Source organism: Canis aureus, chromosome 11, assembly GCF_053574225.1.
Source record: "Canis aureus isolate CA01 chromosome 11, VMU_Caureus_v.1.0, whole genome shotgun sequence".
NCBI classification, from domain to species: domain Eukaryota; kingdom Metazoa; phylum Chordata; class Mammalia; order Carnivora; family Canidae; genus Canis; species Canis aureus.
The window spans coordinates 34,784,553-34,810,771 of NC_135621.1; the positions used below are offsets into that span (position 1 = coordinate 34,784,553).

General features: G+C 39.6%; 1 protein-coding gene and 1 long non-coding RNA gene across 8 annotated transcripts in view; one reads left to right on the forward strand and one right to left on the reverse strand.

Moving 5' to 3' along the window:
• The window catches only part of RIC8B (RIC8 guanine nucleotide exchange factor B), a 99,431-nt gene extending 78,232 nt beyond the window's left edge, over positions 1-21,199 (reverse strand). For 4 of the 7 annotated variants that reach the window (XR_013389202.1, XR_013389204.1, XR_013389203.1 and 1 more), the window contains exons 1-2: positions 20,643-21,199; positions 12,343-12,390 (exon numbers count right to left, since the gene is read on the reverse strand). Coding sequence is in view for 3 of the 7 variants with exons in the window: in XM_077914765.1 (XP_077770891.1) it covers positions 12,343-12,390; positions 20,643-20,726 (132 nt within the window). In the remaining 4 variants the exon portion in view is untranslated. The remainder of the gene's footprint in view (positions 1-12,342; positions 12,391-20,642) is intronic. The other 3 variants (XR_013389205.1, XM_077914764.1, XM_077914766.1) reach the window with 3 other exon arrangements.
• Positions 20,885-22,484, forward strand: LOC144323849 (uncharacterized). Its single transcript, XR_013389208.1, has 2 exons — positions 20,885-21,468; positions 21,685-22,484. It is a non-coding gene; the product is annotated as an uncharacterized LOC144323849 (long non-coding RNA).
• The last annotated feature ends 3,735 nt before the right edge of the window (positions 22,485-26,219 follow it).

Consider the following 26,219-nt stretch of genomic DNA (forward strand, 5'->3'; position numbering starts at 1 on the left):
CTAATGACCCTTGGTGCAGGATACCTTAGAAGAATCACAGCACTGGAAGATATTCTGGGTCCCTTACTTTAGGTGTGAGTTCTCTGAGAAAGAGGCCTGCAAATATCATCACTGAAGGCAGAAAAGGAGACAGAGGACCTGGGTTGAGTCTTAGCTCTTCCATTCATTAACTGTGATATTGGATAAATCAACTTCTCAATTTTTCATCTATAAATGGGGAAGCTGGGAAAGTGGAGATGTCTGTTCAGTCAGTAACTCTTTCAGATCCCTAATTTTTAATTAGTCAAAGACATACATGTTCTCTCCTTTCCTTAGTACATGATCAAACTTTGTAAGGAAGAGCTAACTCCTAAGAAAAAGAAATTGTACACGACATACTATCCTATTCAGTCATACTGCAAAGCATGCTACTTTTCTGTTTCCTGTCAATGCTGATAATTAGCTCAGCGTCAAAGCTTTGTTTATGTTCTGCATCAAGTCTCAAATTTTAGAAGCCTAAAATCAGAAAATGAATAGAATCAATTCCTAAGCTATACAACAGGTCAATTCAATTATTAACGAGTGGCAGTATAGTGTAGCACTTGGGCTGTGAAGCCAGACTGTCTGGGCTTGGGTCATGGCCTCCTACTTCATTAGTTTAGGAAAAGTAATTTCCTGTATGCCTTAGTTTCCTTATCTGCAAAGCCAAACAACACCTACTTTATAGCCTTGTGAGGATTAGACATGTTAATCCATGTCCAATCCAATTCATACACTGCTTAGAATGATGATGGACAGTGTATGTTACTGACTAGTATTTAATAACCAGCTTTATTGAGATACAATTCACATATCATAAAGTTCACCCTGCTAAAAGCATGTAATGCATTGATTTAGTATATTCACATATGTATGACCATCATCATCATCACTGTCTCATTTTAGAATATTCTCATTATCAAAAAAAGAAATCCAAAGTCAGAAATAACTCCCCACTCCCCTCTTTCTCTAGCCCCAACACAACATCTAATCAACTTTGTTACTATGATCCGCCTATTTTAGACATTTCATACAAATGGAATCATACATAGCCCTTGTGTCTGGCTTCTTTCACTTAGCATAATGTTTTCAAGGTATATTCATGTAGCACTTATCAATTACTTTATTATTTTTCTTGGCTGAGTAATATTTCATTGCATGGTTAACATGTTTTGTTTATCCATTTACAAACTGAAAGACATTTGGGTTGTTTCTACCTTTTGGCTATTATGAATGATGCTGCTGTAAATATTCACATATAAGTTTTTACATGGATATATATCTTCATTTCTTTTGTGTAAGAAAAGGATTATACCTTTTTCTTATTATACCTCAGCAATTATACCTAGGAGTAGAATTGCTGAGTTTAACCTTTTGAGAAACTGCCAGACTGTTTTCTAAAGTGGCTGCACAATTTTATACTCTCACTAGGAAGGTATGAGGGTTTATTCTCCACATCCTTTCCCACACTTGTTACTGATTTCTATTCTAGCCATACCAGTGAGTGTGAACCAGAATCTCACTGTGGCTTTTATTTGCATTTCCCTGATGATTAATGATGTCGAGTTATCATTTTGATCATGTGTTCACTGGTCAATTGTGTATCTTTGGAAAAATGTCTATGTAGATCCTTTGCCATTTTTGTTTTTTTGTTTGTTTTTTAAAAGATTTTATTTATTTATTCATGAGAGACACACAGAGAGAGGCAGAGACACAGGAGGGAGAAGCAGGCTCCATGCAGGGAGCCTGATGTGAGACCTGATCCCGGGACTCCAGGATCACACCCCAGGCCAAAGGCAGGCTCCAAACCCCTGAGCCACACGGGGATCCCTCTTTGCCATTTTTGAATTGGGTTTCTCTTTACTGAGTTCTCTATATAGTCTAGATACAAGTCTCTTACCAGATACATGATTTGTTTTTTTTTTTTAATTTTTTTTTAAGTTTTTATTTATTTATGATAGTCACAGAGAGAGAGAGAGAGGCAGAGACACAGGCAGAGGGAGAAGCAGGCTCCATGCACTGGGAGCCCGATGTGGGATTCGATCCCGGGTCTCCAGGATCGCGCCCTGGGCCAAAGGCAGGCACCAAACCGCTGCGCCACCCAGGGATCCCCCAGATACATGATTTGAAAATATTGTCTCCTATCCTGTGGGCAGTCTTTTCACTTTAATAGTGTTCTTAGAAGCACAAATTAACTTTGATGAAGTCCAATTTATCTGTTTTTTTTCTTTTGTTGCTTGTGTTTTTGGGGTCATATCTAACAATCCATTGCCAAATCCTGGGTCATGAAGATTTATCTCTGTTTTCTTCTAAGAATTTTATGGTTTTAGCTCTTAATCCATTAGGGTCTAATCCATTGAGTTAACTTTTGCATACAGTGTGAGGTAAAGGTTTAACTTCATTCTTTTATATGAGACTATCTAGGTGTCATAGCACCATTTGTTAAATAACTGTTCTTTCCCCATTGAATGGTTTTGGCATCCTTGTCAAAAATTAGTTGACCAGAGACATGTGTTTACTTCTAGACTCTTGATATTATTTCACTGACCTATGTCTATACACATATATTTATATTTACTTTGTCCTCATGCCAGTACCACACTATCTTGAATATTGTTGCTTGGTAGTACATTTGAAATTGGGAATTGTGAGCCAAGTTTATTCAAGATTAATCTGGCTATTCTGAATCCCTTTCAATTCCATGAATCTTAGAATTGGCTTGTCAATTTCTACAAAGAAGTTACCTGGGATTCTAAAAAGTAACTCATTAAATCCTAGATCAATATGGGAAGTACTGCCATTTTATTGAAAGTCAGTTTTCCAATCCATGGGCATGAAATATCTTCCCATTTATTTAGATTTTATTTAATTTCTTTCAACAAGGTTTTGTGGCTTTTCTAAAAACTGAGTTATTTCCTAAGTCTGAGTTTTCTTAGTTGTTGCTCAAGGGCTTACTTAGCATATACATCTTATCAGAATCAGCTCCAGATTTATATTAACTTAGTTCCAACAAGCTATAGAAACATTATTTCTATATGATGCTATTCCCTTCTCCTCTTTTTGTGGCATTACTGTCATTATATACATCTATGAATGCTGCAAACCCAACAATATATCATAACTATTACTTTGTATAATTTTGTCTTTTAAAGACCCTGAGGAGAAAAAGAAAACATCAAGCATCTACTTAGATATTTTGTTATATTTGCCTTCTTATTTATCATTTCTGATTTTCTTGATTTGTTTTTGAGGATCTGAATTAGTATCTGGAGTCATTTCCTTAGCCTAATACAGTTTTGCTCTTATCTACCTTTGTGCTGTTTGGCAAATACTACATTTCTATATGTTATTGGCTCAATAATACATTATATACATATTGTTTTATATAAATGCTTTTAAAATCAGTTAAGAAGGGAGAAATATATGCATTTATATTGTCTTTTACAATTACAAAATTACCTTTTCCAGTGCTTCTTATTTCTTCATGTAAATTCAAACTACAGTCTAAAGAACTTTTAGTATAATTCTTATAAGGTGGGTCTGGAACAAGGTCTTTCAGTTTTTCATTTATCTGGAAATGTCTTTATCTTCCTTGCACTGTTAAGATAACTCTGCTGGTAATAGGATTCTTGATTGAGGTTTTTTTCTTTCTGCTATTTGAATATGTTATTCCACTGCCTCTGGCCTACATTTTTGAGAAGTCAGCTGTGTTTTATAGAGCTTCCCTTGTGATGAGTCATGTTTCTCTTGCTGCTTTCAAGATTTTTTCCTTGTCTTTGGCTTTTAGCGTTTTTACTAATGATGTATCTGTTTGTGGATCTCTTTGACTTTATCCTACTCAGAATTATTAAGCTTCCTGGATGTGTAGGTTGTTTTCCAATAAATTTAGGAAAATTTTAGCCATCATTTCTTTCAATATTTTTTCTTCATTCTCCCTCTCCTCTCCTTCTGGGACTCCCATTATATATAGCTGTTGGCATTAATGTTGCCCCATATTTCTAAGCCTTTCTTTACTTTTCTTTATTCTTTATTCTCTGTTATTTATCTTGTACATTCTCTAGTGTTCTACTGTCAGGTTTGTTTATTCTTTCTTCGGCCAGTTTCAACCTAATGTTGAGCCCCTTTAGGGAATTTTTATCTCAGTTATTATATTTTATTATACCTTTCAACATCAAAATTTCCATTTGGTTCTTCTTTTTCCTTTTAACAATTTCTCTCTTCATACTGATATTCTTCATTTGATGTGACATTGTCATCAACCCTTGCGTTACTTTTTAAATCATGGCTTCCTTTAGTTCTCTGAATATAATTATAATGGCTACTTTGAAGTCTTTGTCCATTAAACTCAGCATCTTGTCATTCTCACAAGGACAGTTTCTGTCACCTGCTTTTCCCCCACTGTATATAGGTCATTCTTTCCCTGTTTCTTCACATGTCTCATATATAATTTTTTGGGGGGGAACTGGACATTTTACATAATAAGTAGTAGCAACAATGGATACTGAATCTAGATCAAGATTTGCTATTGTTACTTGTTCAGTGACTGGATGAATTATTTTAGTTAAGTATATTTTCCCCCTCCCTCTCTGCAGATGTTGCTCCTCAGGGGGCTCATCCTAAAATGACAGTGGCTTTGGCTGGCTCCTCCTTGACCTTCTCTTTCTCTGACCACACCCAGCTGTTAAGTTCCAACAACTACCAGCCGATTGATCTATTGTCTTCAACAATACCCTGGGCATAAATTGCTCCACAAACTGAACCAATCTATTAGGGCTCCTTTGAAGGGATAGTCCCTGAGGTCAGTATTTAGAATTTGTTCTAACCACAGGAGGGTTCCTCCCAGCTGCCTCTTTCCCCTTTTCTCTCTAGCAAATTAGCCAGTCTTCTGGTTAGCCTGCATCTCCAATGACTATCAATCTCTCTCCAGCTCCTCCTTTCACCACAACCTGTCCCCTCAGGCATGCACTTCACACTCCGTTGCAAATGATGTTGGTTCCTTTTGGGAGAGATTCAGGTCTCTGCTATTAGGTCTGCTTGTTCTCTAGACAAAATTTCTGAGCTCTGGTTCTGATGCTAGGGGGCAAAGACAATGTAATGTCATGCTTCTCTCTGGGTGACACCTCCTGGAGAGCTTGAAGAGGGGACAGAGGAATAGCAGTCCCAGCTATCCTCAACTTGCCTCTCCCAGAGTAGAATCTGCATTCCACAGGCCAGGGCAAGGGCAATTGGGGCTCCTCTATTTTCCATGGTTCCATATCCACGGTAGAGCCTCTGTCTTGTGTGGGGGCTGGGTGAAAGGAGGAGGACCCACCTCTCAGCTGCACTCACCTGGAATTTAGTCTCAGCAACAGGTAACTGGGGCAGGATGAGAAATACTGATCTTACCTTTCTACTGGAAGAGAGCCTTCCACCTGAGAACTGAGGAAAGAGAGAGCTCTATGTTCGTGAATTCATCAGTTTGGAGAATAGTTTCCATCTCACTCAACTAATGGGAGGAGGGAGCAGGTCTCAGTTCTAATACCACAGATTTTCACTTTTCTTACTGAGTTTTAGTAGATTTTCTTGAACAAGTATTTCTTCATTGACTCTATGTTCTTAGGAGTATTTCCAGACACTGTATGTATTTATTTATTTATTTATATTTAAGATTTTAAAAACATTATTTGAGAGAGAGCAAAAGCACAAGCAGGGAGAGCTACAGAGGGAGAGAGAGGAGCAGGCAGAGAGCCCAATACAGGGTTCAATCCCAGGACCATGGGATTATGATCTGAGTAGAAGGCAGACACATAACTGATTGAACCACCCAGATGCTCCTTCCAAGACTTTAAATGATTGTTTTTAAAAATAATTTTTATCAGTTTCAGTGGGGAGCTGGCTGTAGAACTACTCATACTATCATGGCTGGAAGTGGAACTTCTTGTTGAGGTTTTTTTGTTTTTGTTTTCTTGTAAGAGAAAATGAATCTGAAACGCTAAAGTACAAACTGGAGATCTATTCTTATAATTCTGAGAAAGAAATCCTAAAAAGTGATCCAAAGACCTTATGTGGGCTGCCACATCTATGGCCTGCTAAGTCAGAAGAGCTGTTTTGTTCTTTTTCCCTACATTTAGTCTCTCAATGCCTTTGCAAACATCCAAAATAAAAAATGGAGTCTGAAATGAAATTTAAATTATTTTATACCAAATTATTAAACTACTATGAGGCATTCACCTTGATCTATGATACAATTCAGCCCTTCTAGCCAAGTTTTATGCCAGATCCCAGCTGGACACAGGAACTTTAAAAAGTAAAAGGTTTAGGATGCTTTTGGTTGTATATGTGTGTGTGTGACTATGTGTGTATATGTGTTTCAAAGAAATCAAGATGTTGAAAATGATTCTCTTTAAAGTTATTATCTTCTAAATAAGAGATGTACTTGTATCAAAGTATTCCTTAAGGTGAGACAATAAAATAAAATTTGAGTCAAATTTATAAGGCATATGAAGCTCATTCTGTTTTAGTGAAAACTGGAGTTTAACAATTTCAAGTAACTAAAATAAGCATAAAAGGCTTTCAGAGCAAGCATCATGCCTTGAGCTATTCCTAAGCATGGATTCACAGTATAGAATTGATGGTTCTGTCTTGGCACATTTCCTGAGGAGAATCTAATATGGAAATTTATCCATTCATTTTCTAGAGTCCACAATGGCAATCTTCAGTATGCAACTGTAGCTGAGAATGTGCCAAACCACACACCACAAGGCAAATAGCCAACTTAGCAACCAAGGTCTAACACAGGACCTGGCACACAGGAATTACTGAAAAAATATCTGGACTACAGAGATCTCTACTAATATGCCAAGCACATTCAAATCTGGCAAGAGGGGGAGGGGGAAATAAAAAGAAGAAAATTTCAAATGGTAGAATGAACTTTTATGTTCATATAAATTTATTTCACACCATAAATTGGCTCCATAGGCAATATTATTTCCAAACTAGTAGCATTTTTAAAGTTCCCCTCCAAAGGTATATATAAGGTAATCAAAAAGGCTCAATTTTAAGGAAAATAAATGATTAAAAAGTATTGATCTTTGCTTATGCCTCTAACCACACTACTATAGAGTAGCATATGTAACATGTTATGTAATTATCACATTCTTAAATCACTATCATCTACTGTAATTTTCTTTTTTTTTTTTTAATTTTTTTTTTTATTTATTTATGATAGTCACAGAGAGAGAGAGAGAGGCAGAGACATAGGCAGAGGGAGAAGCAGACTCCATGCACCGGGAGCCCGATGTGGGATTCGATCCTGGGTCTCCAGGATCGTGCCCTGGGCCAAAGGCAGGCGCGAAACTGCTGCGCCACCCAGGGATCCCCTACTGTAATTTTCTATTTAAATATAGAAAAGGGAAAAAATATCACCTACAGTAATAATATTCAGATAGCCACCAGTTAGTAAATTTAGTAAATTTCCTTATGATCATTTTTCTTTTTATAGTTATTACTTTTACATGACTGTGATCATACTGTTTGAATGCTTTTGTATCCATTTTTTCCCGTAAACAATATTATACTGAGATTCTGTGTAATTAAGAAAATATCAAAGTCAAACAATATGTACAAGTCATTGTAATTCTGGCCCCCATTCAATCTACAAGTTCCTCCATTTATTTAACAGGTGTTTACTATAGGTGCCTATTTCTGCCATCTGGGAGGCTGAAATATATATATAAAGAAAACTAAGCCAGAGTTCTTGTTCTTAAGAGTTCTCAACTCAGCAATTATCGTCTGCCTTTATAGAAAATGGGCTTATCTATATGAGTTTAAAGGTAATGAGATAAATGCTTGAAATTTGGCTATTTTTAACTTTATTCTTTTGAGGAAAATCACTACGTACACAAAGATTTATCTTAGACAACAACTGAGGTTTTCTATATATGATATGGCTGTATTCTTATCTCACAGGTGAAAGAACTGCAATTTTTTTACTCATTAAACGACATGTACGTTTCAACATTTATTGCAATTAGTACTCTTTATTGGTGTGGAGATCAGTTGTGTTTTAGAAGCCAAATATAAGAGCTTTCATTTCCTCAAGATGTAAATTTTCAGATTACTTCCCTCCATCCTACCGATTTGCATGGTGTATTTGTTTTGTGCAGGTAAACAATCACAGCCTAGAGGTAGAGGATATAAGGCAAATGCTTCAATAAGCGCAGGTGCTTATATCTAACTATACAATGATTCATATGCACCTGGAACTATTTGCATTATATGCAAAATAACAGTTGTATCTGACTTTACTTCTCTAGAAAAACTTAATCTCTCCTTTTTGGTAATTTCCTTTGCTATTTTCCAATTTAAGTCTGGTTGCCTAAATGGTTTCTCAAGAATAAGAGATAAAATAAGGTAGTGAGTCACAATTTCAAACCTTCTGAAAATACACCTCAAGTCGGAATGAGTGGCAGCTATGGAGCACTGAGCAGTGGCAGAACTGCACTTTACAATCAGAAAATCCATTCTCTATTTGAGGATCTGCCGTTTACTAGTTATGTGAGTGTTAGCAAGTTATCATTAACATAAGCCTCAGTTTTCTTATCTATAAAATAGGATTGGTGATATTCTCACCAGACTTACAGAATTGCTGCATTACTGTTGCAAAGTAAATCTTTGTAAAAATGCAAAGCACTACGTAAGTGTTTGGAATTAGGCCTAAGGATCATTAATTTATAACCATTTCCTAAAAAACACAGTACAATCATGTTTTATTTTTTGAAAGGTTCTGTCTATTCCTTTACATTTACTTCTAAGTGGTCATAAAACTTTTCAGAAGAAAGGTATGTTTTTCAGAAAGACAGCACCTGTAGTTAGTTTATCGAAAGGGGTGCTGCTGTTACCACGGAGCTGGTGGCAGAAGGCTCCAGAGACACATTTAGGAAAGAGAAAGAATGCTAGGGCAGCAAAACAAATTAGACAGTAACTTGAGTTCCTCTTAATTTCAGACTGGGTTTAATGTCGAGACATGCCTACTATTCTGTCTCTCTACACGGAGAACCTAAAAAGCTGTTAGGATGTAGATCCTTTAGAGCATTCCGATAGTCTTAGGGCCTTACACGGAGTCACTAATGATTTTAACCCTTAGAGACTAAAATGATTTTGTTTGCCCATCTTTTTCCATTAATAAGACAGCTAACTAGGTCCCTAATTGCTTATGTTTATATCAGATCTCCCAGGAATCTACACATAGTCACTGAAAATAATACCAGCACAGAAACAACTGTCTCCAAAGATCTAGCAGGCAGTAAAAGACAACACTTTGAAATGTTAGGTTTTGCTACTATACTACAGAAAACACACATGCTTAAATTAAAACTAAATGGGAAATTATTCTCCATCAACTGAAACTTATATGGAGTATGGAGAATCTGTCTTAATGTGCTTATTTTGACCAGTAAAAGCACTATCAAAGATTCTAGTGTCAGAATCCCAAGGTACAGTGAATCAACAGATATAGTATAAATTCTCTCAAATAAAATAAAAATAGCAGCTGCCTCCCTAGCCTGAACACCTATCATGAATGTATCAAAATTGTTCTTTTTAACACCTTACTCCTTTTTTTTCATTTAACTCTCCCATTAGCACATACCTATCTTTCTCCCTCTCCCCCGGCCCCCTCTTTACTACATCACAGTATTCCATTATGTAGATGTACCCTAGTTTCTTCAAATGCTCCCTAATTGCTGGACACTTGTTAGTTTCTAATCTTCTGCTATTATTTACAATTTTCAATGAATAACTATGTTTACTTGGGTTGAAGCTATCCACAGAATAGATTTCTAAAAGTGACGTTGCTTGGTCAAAGGGCAAAATGCATTTGTAATTTTGGTAGATACTGCCAGTTTCTGTTCCATAGGAATTGTGCCATTTTGTACTCCCACCCAATGTGTGAGTACTTATTTCCCAAAGACCATTTATAAAAATACATATGCCTGGATTCCACTCAGCAAATTCTGACTCAGTAGATAAGGGGTCAGGCCTGAGCAGGCCTATCTTGAAAAGGCTCTTCAAACAGCATAACCGTAGTTGCAAATTAGCTCTACAAGGTACTTGAGTCTTGTTTACATTATTCAAATCCCAAAGAAAATCAGTAAAAGGCGGAAGATTTATGTGATCTGAAGAGAAACCAGAGTATCCAAAAGAAAATCAGACTTAAACCTTTACCCTTCAAAGTTTATACTCCATGTCACTCATTCAATACTTTTTGGCTAACCTACTATGTGCTGGGCATTCTAGATGTCGAGGATATAAAGATAAGCCAATAGTATCTATCACTGGAGTTTGCAGGGTCTATCAATGAGAGACCTCAATATATAATGAAGAGACAATGTACAAACATAATGTTAGAGATTTACATAGAATTTTATGGGACTATTGAAGAGGGATACTTCACCATACTTCACCCTGATAGAATGCCAGAGGAGGCTTCCTAAAGGAGGTGCTCCTGGAGCTAAGTGGGAATTAACCAGGTGAAAAGAGGAAGTAGTATATAAAGAAGGAGAGGGTATTCTAGGTAGAACACAACATATATGGAAAGTTAGAAAGAAAGCAGAAGGGATGCAGATATGTATGTAGCTGGAAATATTTCATATTGTTAAAGCATAAAATACAATAGAGAGTAGTATCTAATAGACTGCAAAAGTGGACAGACATCAGATCACTGGACATGTATTATATCATGTTAAGACGCTTGACTTTATTCTATAGGCAAAGAAAGTCACTCGTGGGTATTAAGGTTGGGAGTAATATGATTATATTGTTGTTTTAGAATTATGGACAACAGACTGAAAGGGCACATAACTGGAAAAAGAAAGAACAGTCAGGAAACTGGTACAGTAACTCGGATGAAGGTGTGAATTAGTGCAGGGATTAAGGAGAGAATGGATGGTAGGAATCTTAAGAGGTAAAATGAGTGAAATGTAGACATCAGGTGGGGGTAGGGGTGGAGGTAAAGGGATGATTTCAAGGTATTATCAGACTATTCCCAGCAAAGCACTGGTTTTAAGCTATTTTTTCAGCAGCAGTGATAGGCTTACACTGGTTCAGACATATTCTCTCACTTGGTCTTGACATTATTATTTTTTAAATATTTTACTTATTTATTCATGAGAGATGCAGAGACATAGGCAAAGGGAGAAGCAGGCTCCATACAGGAAGCCTGATGTGGGACTCAATCCCAGCACTCTGGGATCACGCCCTGAGCCAAAGGCAAACGCTCAACTGCTGAGCCACCCAGGTGCCCAGTCATTTTGCCCAGCAAAATGGTCAAGGGAAGCTAGTGAGCTTCTTCTTTAGCATCATGCTCTAATCAGCTCTAAAAGCAACCACAGGCAACCCCAAAAGGCAAACATAAACTACACGGTCATATCTCTGATGCACCCTTTAAAAAAATTATTTATTTAGGGATGCCTAGGTGGCTTAGTGGTTGAGCATCTGCCTTCAGCTCAGGGCATGATCCCCAGGGTCCGAGAATCAAGTCCCACATTGGGCTCCCTGCACGTAGTCTGTTTCTCCCTCTGCCTGTGTCTCTGCCTCTCTGTGTGTCTCTAGTGAATAAATAAATAAAATCTTTTAAAAATTTTATTTATTTATTTTTATTTTTTGGTTGTTTTTAGAGAGAGGGAAAAGGGGAAAGAGAACCTCAAGCAGGCTTTAAGCCTACTGCAGAGCCCAATGCAGGACTCAATCTTAAGACTCTGAGATCATGATCTGAGCCAAAATCAAGAGTCAGACACTTAACCGACTGAGCCACCCAGGTGCCCCTCTGATTCACCCTTTCTTATAATAACTCCCCTACTGGTGAGGCTCTTGACTCCATTTTTCTCTATGCCTGTTAAGTCAGTGACCAAGACAATTGCTGACAACAATATAAATTACTGCCAGTACGGGGAACAATGTGTGGTTGAGGAGCAACAGCACAAGCAGCTGCTTTCCCAAAACTTAACCCAAAGCCAAGCTTCACAATATTAGCAATGCATTTTGGGCAGCTTACAGTTCTGCCACCAAATAAAGTCAATCTCTGGAGGTGAGAACACACGGGACAGTCCCCTCTGAACCCTTCCGATTCCCCTGATTTATGCAAGTATAATGGTCCTATGGGGATGGAAGAGGAGAAAGGTGTGTGTAATCCATACTAACCCTGGTACTTGTCTTCTTCTTAGCATTCCTAAAAGCAAAGTGAAAGGAAACCAAAAACTAAACAATCATCAGATGACTTGTTGTTCACTGTTTAGAGAGTCCATGAATGAAACACACACACACACACACACACACCCCAAGGCTTACCTTTCTTTTATCTTCATCTGTTGATTCAAATTTGAAAGTAGCCCTATGCTGAGGGGGGAAAAAAAGGGAAACAATGTCATTTTAATTACACAGATTTTTCATTTTGGTTATGTTTAAAAACATGTCTGTAAAAATGTTGCATTCCCATATTGTATTTCAACATTCATATTAAAGCAGGAAAGGCATGTAAGTAAATAATTATTAAGCAGTGTAAAAGACTAGAGCAGAAAAACAGACAAAATAACAGAGTACTAAGTCACTAACTCTGCCTGAGAAAATCTGGATTTTTTTTTTTTTTGAATGATTTGCATAGAGTATAGACCATTTGAGCTGGACCTTGGGGGATGAATAGGAGTTTGTGAGGAGGCAAATAGAAAGCATTCTAAGGACAGAAACAAAGGCTCAGATGTGTGAAAATATGATATATTTGTGAAATAAATAGGTCTTTCAAAGTGAAATATAGGACAAACGTGAGGGTACAGGGGAATGGAAAAAGAGGGGAATGGAAAAGTAAATTGGACAGAAATTTGGAAGGGTCTTCCAGTGTTGCTGAGACCCAATGTTGCTTTCTTTTTCATATGCAGTAAGAAATGATCAGAGAATTGTAGACAGGGAAGATAGATTGGTATTTCAGAGAAGTAATTCTCTAAGAATTAAGGTTTAAATATGGCTCCACCACTAACTAGTTGAGCAAGTAATAAAATCTCTATCAGTGGATTCCTCCTATGAAAAGAAGGGGGACCTATTCACAGAACTGCTGTGAAGGTTAAACAGCTAAGGCATATAACATACGACCTCAGTGCCTGGCGCTGAGTAAATATTCTGTAAATATTACGATTATAATGATGATGAGGTCAATGATATTGATGAAAAAATAATTGGAAGAGAACAGTGTTAGGACTCTCCAAATGATTGGCAACACTGTATTTTCCACTTTGTAGCTGAAACAGGATGGGGTAAGTTGACTTGCTCAGTGTCACATAAACAGTGATAATACCCAAAAACAAAGCACAAAATTTCGCATTCTTTTCTCAAGTTTTATTCAAGAGAACCAAGTGCTCTCATGAATCCTACGTTTTCCTTTAAAAAAAAATCTCCACCGAACACCTCTGCCTTTCTTTTGTATTTTTCTCATTGGCCACACTGACATTTATTGGCAATGCATCAGAAGTACACAAAGTACTCAAGATAGCATCATTACAGGTGGTTCTGTGTTGTCCGCTTTGTAGAAGAAGCAATTTTTGAAATTAAATGAGATGGAGAAATGCTGACAGAGAAGCAGTTCTGAATGTAAGAAATGGTCAGAGGGAAGACTTAGAGGTAAGAGAGAAGGGCCATTTGAAGAAACTGAAGAGAGGCGGCCTCACATATGGTTTGCAAAACAATTAAAATGGATGATGTAACATAGTAAGAATGGCTTGATTTTAAAAATTTATAACTGAACTGGAAAATAGGTGACAGGCAACCAGAGGAAGATTCTTAGAGAGGTGTGAACAGTAGAGCATTCTGGAAGAATATTTTGGACAGTTGCCTACAGACCAGATCAAAGGAGAGCAAGACTGAGGACATAAAGCCTTCTAAGAAATGGGCATCAATAATCTAGGTGTGATATTGCTGGCAGCAGTATAAACTGATATAAACTCTAAAAGGGAAAGTAGTTTGGTAACATATACTAGAAAACATAAAAATATTCATATCCTTTGATGCAGAACTTCTCCTAGGAATTTATCCTAATGAGATCATCCAGAAGGAGAGAAAAATATAAGCATATTCACTACAACGTTATCTAATATTATGGAAGAAAGAGACAATCTGAATATCTAACAACAGGAGACTGATGAAATAAACTGCCATGCATCCACCTGATGAAATATATTGCAATTAAAACAAAAAATAGCTAAACATCTCTGTAACAACATAGAAAATTACTTATAATGGCATCAAGTGGAAAAATAGTAAAACACCAAGCTAAATGTCTATGATGATAGTACCTGCATAAGTATATGGATGCATTCGAACAAAGGCTTGAGTGTTAAAATGCAAAAATAAAAGCAAATGTATAGGGGTGGTAGAGTTTCTGGTGATGTCTTTGACAAAACTTACTGTTGGTATATTATTTTTATAATTAAAAGGGAAATTTTAAAAATAAAAGATAAACAAATGAATGAACAAGGAAAGAAAGAAAAGAGAAGAAAGGAAAACAAGCTGTAAATTTGAATTAGATAACTCAGGAATTTATAGGGGAGGTTTAGTAAAAACTAACTTTAGATAAAGAAGCAGCAGACATCAGGTTAAGGTTGTAAACTGAAGCTGAGAAAAAGTCCAATACAAGTGAAAATAAACTGTACTTAGAAATCAAGAAAGCTATTTTTTTGCCATTATATGTGAAATATTAATTCCATAAGTTATCTGGAATAAATGAACCTAGTTGCCAATATAATGGTTTCCTAAACTTTCTCTGGCATTTATGGTAAAGGAACAGAGAAAGAAATCATCTTTTAGAAAGACCCGCATTAAGTTATAAATATATCTATTAAACAGATTCTACATAGAATTTATCTTTTAAGGTGATAATTTAGAAGAGTACCAAGGACTAAATCTTCTGTTGCCTTTAAATGCAAGGCTGATCCGGTCATAAAACCACAACATTAAAAAAGAAAGAAAGAAAAGCTTTCAAAAGTCCTAACTAGCATGAGGGCTTAATTCAATTAGAAAATATACTGGCATGTGAGGCAATACAAATTGAATTTTGAATGTGCCAATCTATTCAGAAGCTCAGCCCTCTAAGACTGTTTGGATCCAAAGATGTTGGCCTCTCTAAGGCTGGTTTTTTTTATACAATTTAGATTGTACCTAATCTATTCAGTACTTCTAGCCCTTATTCTATCCCCTTTCTAAGGCGGGAAGGGAAGGGAAGGGGAACTAACATTTCTGGCTGTAAATACCTTTACAGAACTGCTAACCAACAGTCAACCACCTCAGCTTTATGTGCTTAATTTCCAGATGAACAGGAGCAGCAAGTCAAATATAAACTAAAGAGTAAAACCATTGTTCAATTTAGAGACCAAGTAAAGTAGAAACAGCTGAGTGACACACCAGACTTAAGAGGACTCCTCCCCATAGATTTTATATCCTATGAGTAGGCTCTAAAAAGCTCAGGAGTCAGAAAGCACTGGGTTTGAGTACAGTTCCGCTGTTTACTAAAAGTGTGACCTTGGTCAAGTTATTCAACTTTACTACCTGTCAGAGTTTCCTTATCTTTTATGTATGGCACCTTGCACATAGCAGGTGTTCATTAAGTGGCCACTATTGTTATTATAGCATGGCCTGTGATGTGGCATCTAGCCAAGTACTGACCTATCAGCGAATTAAGAGTTATTTCACATTGTAGAAGATACATTAAAACAGTACTGATATAAGGGAATTAGCCTAACGGGGGTGCGGGGTGTGTGTGTGTGTGTGTGTGTGTGTGTTGTATGCTGTGTTTCACCAAGAGATTACTCCTAGAACTAAATTCCAGTAACTGAGATTATATAATCCAGTCTGGAAACAAGAACAAGGTATAACAAAGGAACAGCTCACTAAACATGCTCCTCTGCAAAAATTTGTGGAATGAGCTCAGAGTCAGATCTCATCCCCAAAATGGAAAGCAAAAAGTCCTCTTACATGGTCCACGATATTTACATACCCTATTCAAATGTGTAGTCTGCATTTCTAGAACTGTGTCAATATTAGGTCCCATTAATCAGATTGTTCTAGGACATAAATGAAGACCTCACTACTATCAGTACTATCAGTGTCATTTTCCTCTTTATGAGGACTACTCTTGGAGACCTACCTATCTGCTTGTATCTTAAATAACTTTATCTTTAATTTGGTCATAAATTTGTCATATTTCCAAAATGGAATCCTGATGGAGTTTGATATGGAGTAATCATATGCTCAGGGAGCCTCTAAGGCCACCAAGCCATTTATCTGGCTATCATCATAATTGATGACTCTAGGCCTCAGCTTCTTCACCTCTTAACTGAAGGGGACAGATCCAGTTACCTTTGAAATTCCTTCTAGTCTAAATATCCTGTGATTCAAGGAACTAAGATACTACTGTACACCTTGGGGCCCTTGATCATTGTTTGTTCTGATAATCATAATGATGGCAACTAATCTCTCTACTAAATATGTTATCAGAACAGGCCTTGATGGAGGAGGAGCTGAACAGCCTACACTAGCACAATCCATACCACCCATAATTAATAGCTCATTCTATAACTGGAGTGGAGGTGATTAGGACCTAATAGTAACCAAAGGAAAAAATGTACTGGTCCTGAAAACCTTTTTCTCTTCTATGCTCAAAAACATAGAATAGACAGGATAAAGACAACCTGACCTTGCAAAAAAAAACCCTGGATATGGAATCTAAAGACTAGGTCTGCTACTTCTAGCTGTGCCCTTGAGCCCACAGATAGTCACTTTGTCTTTCTGAACCTCAATTTCCTATGCCCCACTAAAAGAGAATACTGCTATCTCCCTCATAAGTTTTAATATGAGGATTCTATGTGATGACATATGAAAGGGTTTGGGATAGGTAATATTTTGTACACAGCAAGCACTCAATACAGGTTAACAGGTGAATTGAGACAAATGAAAAAAAAACAACCACTCTTCCTATTTGTTTTTTAATACTTTCCTGTGCTGGGTCAACTTGCATTATGCCCTTGAAAAACAGACAAGTTTCTTTTTTTTTTTTTTTTTTTTTCTGAGATAAATAGATCTTCCCTCTCCCCAGAATAACAAGAGTTAGTATATGAAGGAAGAAGGCTTGAAAATTAAAGTCTCTATAACACAGTAGAAATTAGATGTTGCTACCTGGAGCCAGATAGGTAACTGTGGCTCTAAACATGGTACAAGGTATTTTGCTACGCTTTAGAAAATGTAAGGGTCAGGGGAAAAGAGAAAGGATAGAAGTATATTCCTCAATTTTCCTTTTTTTTTTTTTTTTACCAAGCCACATCAACTCAGTGCTACATGTTTAATGCCTGCCTTTTTTGTTCAAAACTAACAGTTACGGGTTCTTCTTCAGTGCCAGGCACTGTTACAAGTGCTTTAGACATGTAACTCACTTAATCCTGACAATAAACCTATGATGTAGGTACTATTATTGTCTCTGTTTGACAAGTGAAGAAACTGAGGCACAACAAAGTCATGTAACTTGTCCTAGGCCAAATGAATGATAAGTTGAAGATCAGAGTCCAGGCAGTATGGCTCCAGAGCCACAGGACCTCTTGAGTACGTTGCTCATTAGAACTAAAACTCACTGAGTAAATGCCTCCTAGATGCACTCTGCTCAGTGTACAGCATTAAACTTTGGTTAACTTAGCTGCATAATAACTTCAGTAATATTATCCCTATTTTACAGATAAAGAAGCCAAGACTCAGGCTTAAAATAACATCCACAGTCATGAAGCCAGTAAAAGGCAGATTTTTTTTTTTTAAGATTTTATTTATTTATTCATGAGAGAGAGAGAGAGAGAGAGACAGGTAGAGAGAGAAGCAGGCTCCATGCAGGGAGCCTGATGTGGGACTTGATCTTGGGTCTCCAGGATCACACCCTGGGCTGAAGGCGGCGCCAAACCACTGAGCCACCGGGGCTGCCCAAAAGGCAGATTTGAACCAAGATTTACCTGACTTTAAATTCTACCTTCTTTCCACTATTTAGAGGGAATAGCCCATTAAACATGCTCCTCTGCAAAAATCTGTGGAATGAATTCAAAGAGTCAGAATTCAATCTCAAAGTGGAAAGCAAAAAGCCCTCTTACATGGTCCAGGATATTTACATACTCTACTCAAATGTGTATGCTGTATTTCTAGAACTGTCCCAAGTTCTAGCTTTACTAGAGAAATAAAGGTAGCATAAAGAAATTCGTCCTCCAAATAATGAACAAGTCACTTTTTTTGTACGTCATTCATTTCTGTTCTTGGTTAGATAGTGTCTCAATGCCCCATAATCACCTCTTATTCTAAACATTTTTCAAATCTGTTTTTCCAGATAAGGAAAATCAAGTACACAGTTTTCAGCTACTTTTTCAGGGTTTCAGACTCCATATCCCATAGAGCCAGGCAATTTAATTCCACCTCCCCATCTTTATTGCCAGATCACTGCAATCACACTTCTCCTTCCTATTCATCTGTCTCCAAGATCTCTCTTGCCTTGAGGGGCAAAGCCCCACGGACAACATGAACCTCAGCTGTTTTCTTTGTATGGTAGCCCTACTATAATCAGCATGAAACATGACAGCTCTTTTCTGAAGGAGCAGACTGACCTGGTTCATGTCAAGTCAGAGCATTCTTAGGCGCAGCCCAAAAGTACTTCAGGAATACCACCTTAAATGATATACACTGGGCATTACAACTTTAGAAACATTCCCAGTGTGAAAGGGGAGCTGGAGATACCCAGAAACTAAGCTCTGACAGCACTTGGCCAGTAGAAACCAACCTAGAGGGAGATCAAGGAGAGGAAGAGATAAATTCAAGGGAGCAACTCTGGAGTTCTAATCAGTTTAGCCATGAAAAGAAGGAGAAATATTAAAGAAAGTGGTAACATCCAGTTGGAGGTTTTTCAACTCCTCCCTTTACTAGAGAAGAAAGTTCTTATTTATTGCTGGATATCTGGCATATAGTAATTGCAAAAATAAATACTGATTGATTCAACACTCTTTCTTTTGAAAATCAGTTTGTAGTTGCCTCACATTTTTTTTGAAAGGAGTTATAAATCAAATTAAATGAATATAATCTTCACAATATGTACACGTATTCATTAAAAGAATTGTTCCTAAATTAGGCAGACATGCAACAGTAAAGCATATTAGAAAGTGAAGGAGCTAAGATACAGACAGAATTGAATCCATCCATACATCCTCCCAAAGAAAGCAGCACAGTACTGTAGATAGTGCAGTCAGACAACCTAGATTCAAATCTCAGCCCCATCTCTCAATGAATGTGTGGACTTGGGCCAACATTATCCTAAACATTGTTCATGAAATGGGGAATACCACCACTTTCCTCACAGGGTTATTGGGAAGATTAAATGGAAATCAAGCTGTCTTATTTTTGGATCTTCTCCCCCCCCAGGGCAGAAATGGCACACTGGCAGCTCAATCATACAAAGTATAATACAGTGCAGTGCTGAACACATAGCAAACCCAGAAGGGGAAGCTATGAGTGGAAGCAAGTGAAAGGAAGAAAGATGCTTTATCTAGGCTGAGACTTGGTGTTGAGTGTATTTTCACCGAAGTGAGTCGTCAGTCAGTCATTCCTATTAAGTAGTCTTCTAAATGGAAGAATAAAGTTGTGATATGCTACCTTTTGAAGTAAGCATGTAAAATATCTGGAAGGAAAAGTGATGGAGAGCTAACGGTTCTTGGAGAAACATTCAGAGAAGTGACTGGGATTTATAACAAGATATCTTTTTACTGGAGAGTTGTAAAGTGGAAAGAACAATGAATGGTTTGAAGACCTAGGTTGGAATCCCAGCTCACAAGTATGACCTTGGGCAAGTTACTTAACTGATATAGAATCTCAATTGCAAAACGAAGATAAAACCTCGCAGGGCTGCTGTCCAGATTAAATGAGATAATGGAGGGAAAGCTGTTAATGCGATACAAATAATAGGTATTATTAGGAGTCAGAATCTCCCCCCCACTTACAACACAGTATGTCCATGACCTTGGCGTGATTTCAGTTCTTAGCGCCTCGGTTTTCTCATCTATAAAATGGGGAGGAAGACACCATCTACCCTATAAACACTCTGAGAATCAAGTTAGACCATACATGAGACATCAAGCCTTGGAAATTGTATAGTGCTGTAGGTATACAAAGAACTGCCATCGTGGCTGATAGGTCTTATGCACGTCAAGGGCCGTGTTTAAGCACGGAAACACGGATTTTCATGCTCTACAGGTGAGGAAGCCTCGCGTGCATGTATGCATCCCCGAGTGGGGCACAGGGCACAGACGCACATCTACGGATTCCGGGGGTGTGACTTGCACGCTTGGGAGGAGGACCGCAGGACAGGCTGCTGGGCCGGAATCAGAGGAGTGGGCGCCAGAGTGGGGGCAGGGGGATGCAGGATGCACGGACGCGAAAGGCTGGGGGCACAAACACGCATGCCCAAGCCGGAAACGTTTTCGGGGGGAGAGCAACGCGCATCCCCGGAATGAAGGGGGCTGGGAGGGATGCGATGTGCAAGCCCCGAGGGCGGCCCGGGGGTGCTCTACCGCACGCCCAGGGCCAGGGCTCTTTACCTTATCGCTGTAATCCCTCAGGACCCGCTCGATAGCCCCCGCTTCGCCGGCCCGGACGATGTAGAGGGCGCGCTCCTCATCCATGGCCGCAGGTGCGGGGGAGCCGCGGCCGCTCTGCGCGCCCAAGCCGCTGCCTCCAGGTAAACGCCTCGCGCCCCCGCTCGCTCGCTCGTTCCCAGCTTCCTTCCTTCCCTCCTTCCCTCCCTCCCTCCTGCCTCCAACCCGCCAGCCTCCGCCCGGGCAGGGCCGACGTCACCGCCCCTCAACTTTCACCCCGCGACGTCACGGTCCCCCAGCAACCGGCGCCTCGCGGCCGCCCCCGACAAGGCCCAGGACTCGGGAGAGGCCGGACGAGCGGCCTGAGGCGGGGTCAGGCCCGAGGCCTCGCTTACTCTCCTGCCTCTCCCTCCCTCGGAGAAGAGTCCAGCCTTTTAAGTGGGCTCTTGCGGACAGAACTGTTCTCTCCTGACCCTCCTCTATGAATCATTCTCCTCAGCTGACGGGAGCGACCCGGCTCTTCCCCGCCCCTCTCAGAGCCGGCAGCTACGTGGACTACAATTCCCTGCGTTCGCGGGGGTCCTGCCTCTCTCCCATCTAATTCACTGGAGTGCCGAATGGCATGCCGGGATTAGTAGTCATCCAGCGGGAAAGACTTCCCGCCAAAGGCATGCCGGGAGCTGTGGTCCAGCTAGGGCCGGAAACGGGAGTCCCGCGGCGGCCGGAGGCCAGCGGCCAGGAGACCGTTAGGGGGAGGGTGTAAGCGGCGGCCCTGCCTCCTTTGTGCTCCGGTCGGAGCTGACGGTCCTGCTCTCCCCTGGCTGGTCAGGCAGGTTGACAGTCGCGGAAACTGGCACCCTTGGTGGGAACTGCCGGGCACTGTTTTAATTCCCTCTTTTTCTCATTTAGCGGTTTCGGTCTCTTTGAAATTCTTTCCTTCCTCCCCTTGTTTGCGGTCATGTTATGTATTCAGCTGCAGTAATGTGGGAAATTGCAGGCAATTATCTGGATAAAAAAAAAATTTTTTTTTTTCCTGCCTTAGCAGTAGTCGCTGCCACGTCTCGCGTGCCGCGGGGGCTCCGGACTCCGTGGCAGGTGGTCGCCTGCAGCTCACCGGATGCTCCCGACGCGGAGATTTTTGTGGGACCCAAGGAGCCGGGATAGGTTGAGTAGTTTGTCCTAAGTCACAGGGCTGGTAAACGGGGAATCCGGTTGAGATCCGGGTGTTTTTCCCCGGAGGCAGCCAGCTGCCCCGCGCCGGCCTCCGGGGGGGACCGCCGCCCCAGCGGGGAGGGGGCGCTGGCGGGCGGCGGGCGTGGAAGGCTCCCGTTTGCTCCGTGCGTCGCCCGCGCCGCCGCCTCGGTCCGTGGCCCACCGAGTCCGCGAGCGCCGCGGAGCCTGGGCTGCGCCGGGCCCTGGGCGCACCGTGAGCCCAGGGAAGCCCCTCGCGGCGAGCTGCCCCTCCACTGCTTAACCCTGTTCTCATTTTATTCTCGTTTTAAACGGGGAAACAGTCCTGGAAGAGGTTAATAGATTAAGTGGCCAAGATTCGGCAATTTGGAGACCGAAGGTGAACTCCGCCGAGTCTACACTCTTTGCTCTCCCAAGCTAAGCGTTAGTGGGTGAATTTTCCAAGTAATTGCCAGTTCCATTCCAAGCAGCCTTTACCAAAACCCGTCCCGGATGCCTCTTGTGCCCATGGCTACCTCTTGAGCTGAAGAGGAACTTAGAGGGGACAGAAGTTCACTCATCTCCCAACTGTTGTATTTCTTGTGTGTGTGTGTGTGTGTGTGTGTGAGATTCTGTGCTAGCTCTAGGAGTCTGGAGATAAAAAGAATTATGGAATCTATGGAGTTTTTGGTCTTTCTGTGGGTTATACTTTTCATGCGGCAGACACTTACTGAGCGTGTTGTGTTGGTTGAGCCAGGCACTGGAGCAGGTGCTGTGTCCATAACTAAAGATTTTATTTTATTATTTTTTTAAGATTATATTTATTTATTCATGAGAGACACACAGATTGAGAGAGGGAGGCAGAGACACAGGCAGAGGGAGAAGCAGGTTCCATGCAGGGAGCCGGATGTGGGACTCGATCCAGGGTCCCCAGGATCACACTCCAGGCGAAACCGCTGCGCCGCCAGGGCTGCCCTGCAGAAAGATTTTAATCTATCTCTTTAAAAAAGTAGACTTCTTAGAGAGGTCACAGTATAATAAACTACATTCCTTAGGTAATAGTAATATCTTGCAATTGTTTTTAACAGTTTAGAAAATATTTTAATATTTTATAAACTATCTGAGTGGATCATCGAGGAAGGTACTGTTCCCATTTATAGATAAGAAAACAGTCCCAGATGAGCTAAGTAACCAGAGCTAGGACTCAGATGGAGAGCTGTAAGGTAACAGTATTTGGGTGCCTACTCTGTGTCCAGTAGTGTATCACATGCCTTTTGGGCAAACGTGTTTATTTTTGGAGCAAGGGCACCAGGACAGGATACTAACAAACATAAAGTATCTGAGTTGAGATGTTTCTTTTAAGTAGGGTCTTACAAATGTGTTCAAAATGTCTGTTTACCAGAAACAGGCTTATGTTTTTAGGCTCCAACCCTGTACTTCTAAAAAGAGATATATTAAAAAAAAAACAAAAACAAAACAAAACAAACAAAAAAAAAACCATGAAACCACATCAATTAACAACTTGGGAAATTGCACTTTAGTAATTTTAATTAAGCACTAATATTCTGATTTTATAAATCAAAAGGATCTTTGACTCTAATTCAAGTCATCCTTTGACCACTGACGAGACTCTGGTCCCAGAAAAATTAAGTAGCTTGTCCAAAATCAATAGTTAGAAGCAGACTCTGGGACTAAAGCCTAGACTAGCTAAACCCTGGTCGCTACGTCACTTTACCTCCCTGAATATTTAGTTATGTGATCCTTTCAGTGACTAGAGCTTCTAGTCTTAGCACTAACTCCAGTTCCTGTTGATTCTTGGGTGGCACGGTACCCAGGAATTAGGATTTAGAGCCCAGGTAATCAAAGCAACACATAATTATTCACAAATCATTGCTCTGAAAGATTGTAATGTAGTTCTATACATATATATACACAATGCTTTACTATTTTCACCTGTCTCCACATAGAACATCTGATTTAATCTAATAGCTGAAAAATGCAAGGTCAAGAGGACAGGCATTATCTTCCTTTTTATAGAGATCTTTTTTATAGAGAAAAGGGAAGTTCAGGGTGTTGATTAGCTTGCTCACAAGCAATCAGTCTGCTAATAAGTGGTATAGTTAAGGGCTAGAAGTGCTCTGGGCTCTGATAGCGTAAAATGTTATGGATCAGGGCCAATGAAAAAACCTGCAAATAATACTAGTTATTTCTTTTGGACTTTGATATGTCCTGCTGTGGCATTTCCTCTGCCATGACAATGGGCTAGACAGAATGTGTCAGACTGGTCTTTAAGGAGTACCTGGTACTAACAGCTTGTAAAATCTGAATCTTACACACTAATTTTTACACATTTTCTATAGAAGAAAGTGGAAACTTAAAAACTGAAAAGTTTGATTTACTTGCTATAGCTCTAGGACTGGAGTTCTGAGAATTCCACGAATTCAGGATATGACCTGTCACTCAATAGTCACTTGCCACTGTGTCAGGCTACTCTTTCAATCTCTCTTAAGTCACAGAGTCTTTAGCTGTAAAATAAAGGGGTTAGTTCAAATAATATCTTAGTTCCCTTTCAGTTCTAGAATTCTGTGATTCTAAGAACAAAACCATGTTAGATCATGCTCATTCTTCAGAAAAATTTATTAATAAGGGTGAGGTTGTATAAATCAGTATGGGCAAATCAAATACCAATGTGGTATATGCACATCATTGCTTGGGCATACCTGCAAAGATTTTGATTCAGTTGATCTGTGGTGAGGTATTGATAGCTGTAAATGCTTCCAAGTTAATTTGAGTGAGCAGCCAGGGTTAAGAACCACTGGACCAATATTTTGATAAAGTAAAACCACTGAAGTAGTTTTTTGACAGACTATCAAACTCATGTGCATGTGACTTGTTAGTCTTTGAGAATTCAGAATAATTTAACAGATGAAGGTGATTTTTAGTTCATTCTCTACCAACAAATCTCTTTGGTAGCAGTTAATTAACATGGTTTGTTCCTTTAACAAATATTTGGTGTTTAGTGGAACATAGCATTATCTCAGGCACCATAAAAAATAAAAGTGAGTAGAGGGACAGGGACGCCTGGGTAGCTCAGTGGTTGAGTGGCTGCCGTCCTGGGACTGGAGTCCCACATCAGCCTCCCCGCAGGGAGCCTGCTTTTCCCTCTGCCTGTGTTTCTGCCTCTCTGTGTGTCTCCCATGAATAAATAAATAAAATCTTAAAAAAAAAAAAAAGTAGAAACAACTTATCTTGTCCTTTGGGGATCTAAGAAACAGCCAGGCAATAAATGAATCTTTTCTGATAGGAAGGAAAGAATTGAACATAAGTACTGGGCAAATCAAAGCAAGATAAACATTGATGGGAAGACAAGGAAGCAGAGGAGGCTTCTCAGAGAAGGTGAATCATAAAGAGAGAATAGTGAAGAAAGCTAAAAGTCTTGGCAGATTGGGGAGGAGTCGTGGGGTGGGGGGAAGGACATGAGAGAAGTTTAGGAGACCAAAATCAACGAGACACTTATTGAGAAATACCAACTTGGTTAAACTTGAAAGCCATCAGTGGAGATCTAGTAGAGGTCAGTTGGTCATTGGGATAAGTAAAAGTTAAATCTGAGAGACATTTCATAATCAATGATGACTCCATGACCAGCCAATCCAACTTCAGTTTATGGCATGTTATATTCCTGAAAACATTCTCTTCCTATGCCATATGACATAAAGGTAAATAGCACTGGGAGACAGGAGAAGTTCTGTGCCAGCTGGTGTCCGATCCTTATGCACATTATTTTAACTTCTCAGGATCTCATTTATAAAATTAGAGTTGGACCAGATGACTTCGAAGTTTTGTTTTGTTTTTTTAAACTCCTAAAAAGCCTATAATTACTTGATCCAGCCTTTCGGCACCTTCATTAGGTTCCTCAGTCATATTCACAGTATTTTAATTGCTAAAATTGAACCCATGCTGCTAGTCCTTGGCAAACATACCCATCGTTGTTTAATATTGACTGTCCACAGTGGGACTCTCAAATTAAGCACACAAAATGGGCTCTGCCCTTTAGGAGTTTTTATTTATCCAAGAGCTGGAATGTGGGTCAGACCTATTTGCATCTCACTGGCTGGGAATCCCATCCAAAACACCTCTCGGGGAAAACCCAGCGCTTTGGGTGGCAATGCTGTAATATGGCAAAAGGCCCCAGAACTGGGGATTGGGAAACCTGGGTTTGAGTCCTGACTCTGTGTACGTCTCACAGAGGCCCATCATCTGTCAAATTGTCTTTAAAAGCCTTCTGGCAACCAATTTCTTGTAAACTTGAAAGCCAAGAGACTAGTTTGAATTTTTAACTCTGTCCCTGGTCCTTCAGGGATAAGTCACTCGCCCTCTTTGAACATTGATTTTCTCAACTGTAATGAGCAT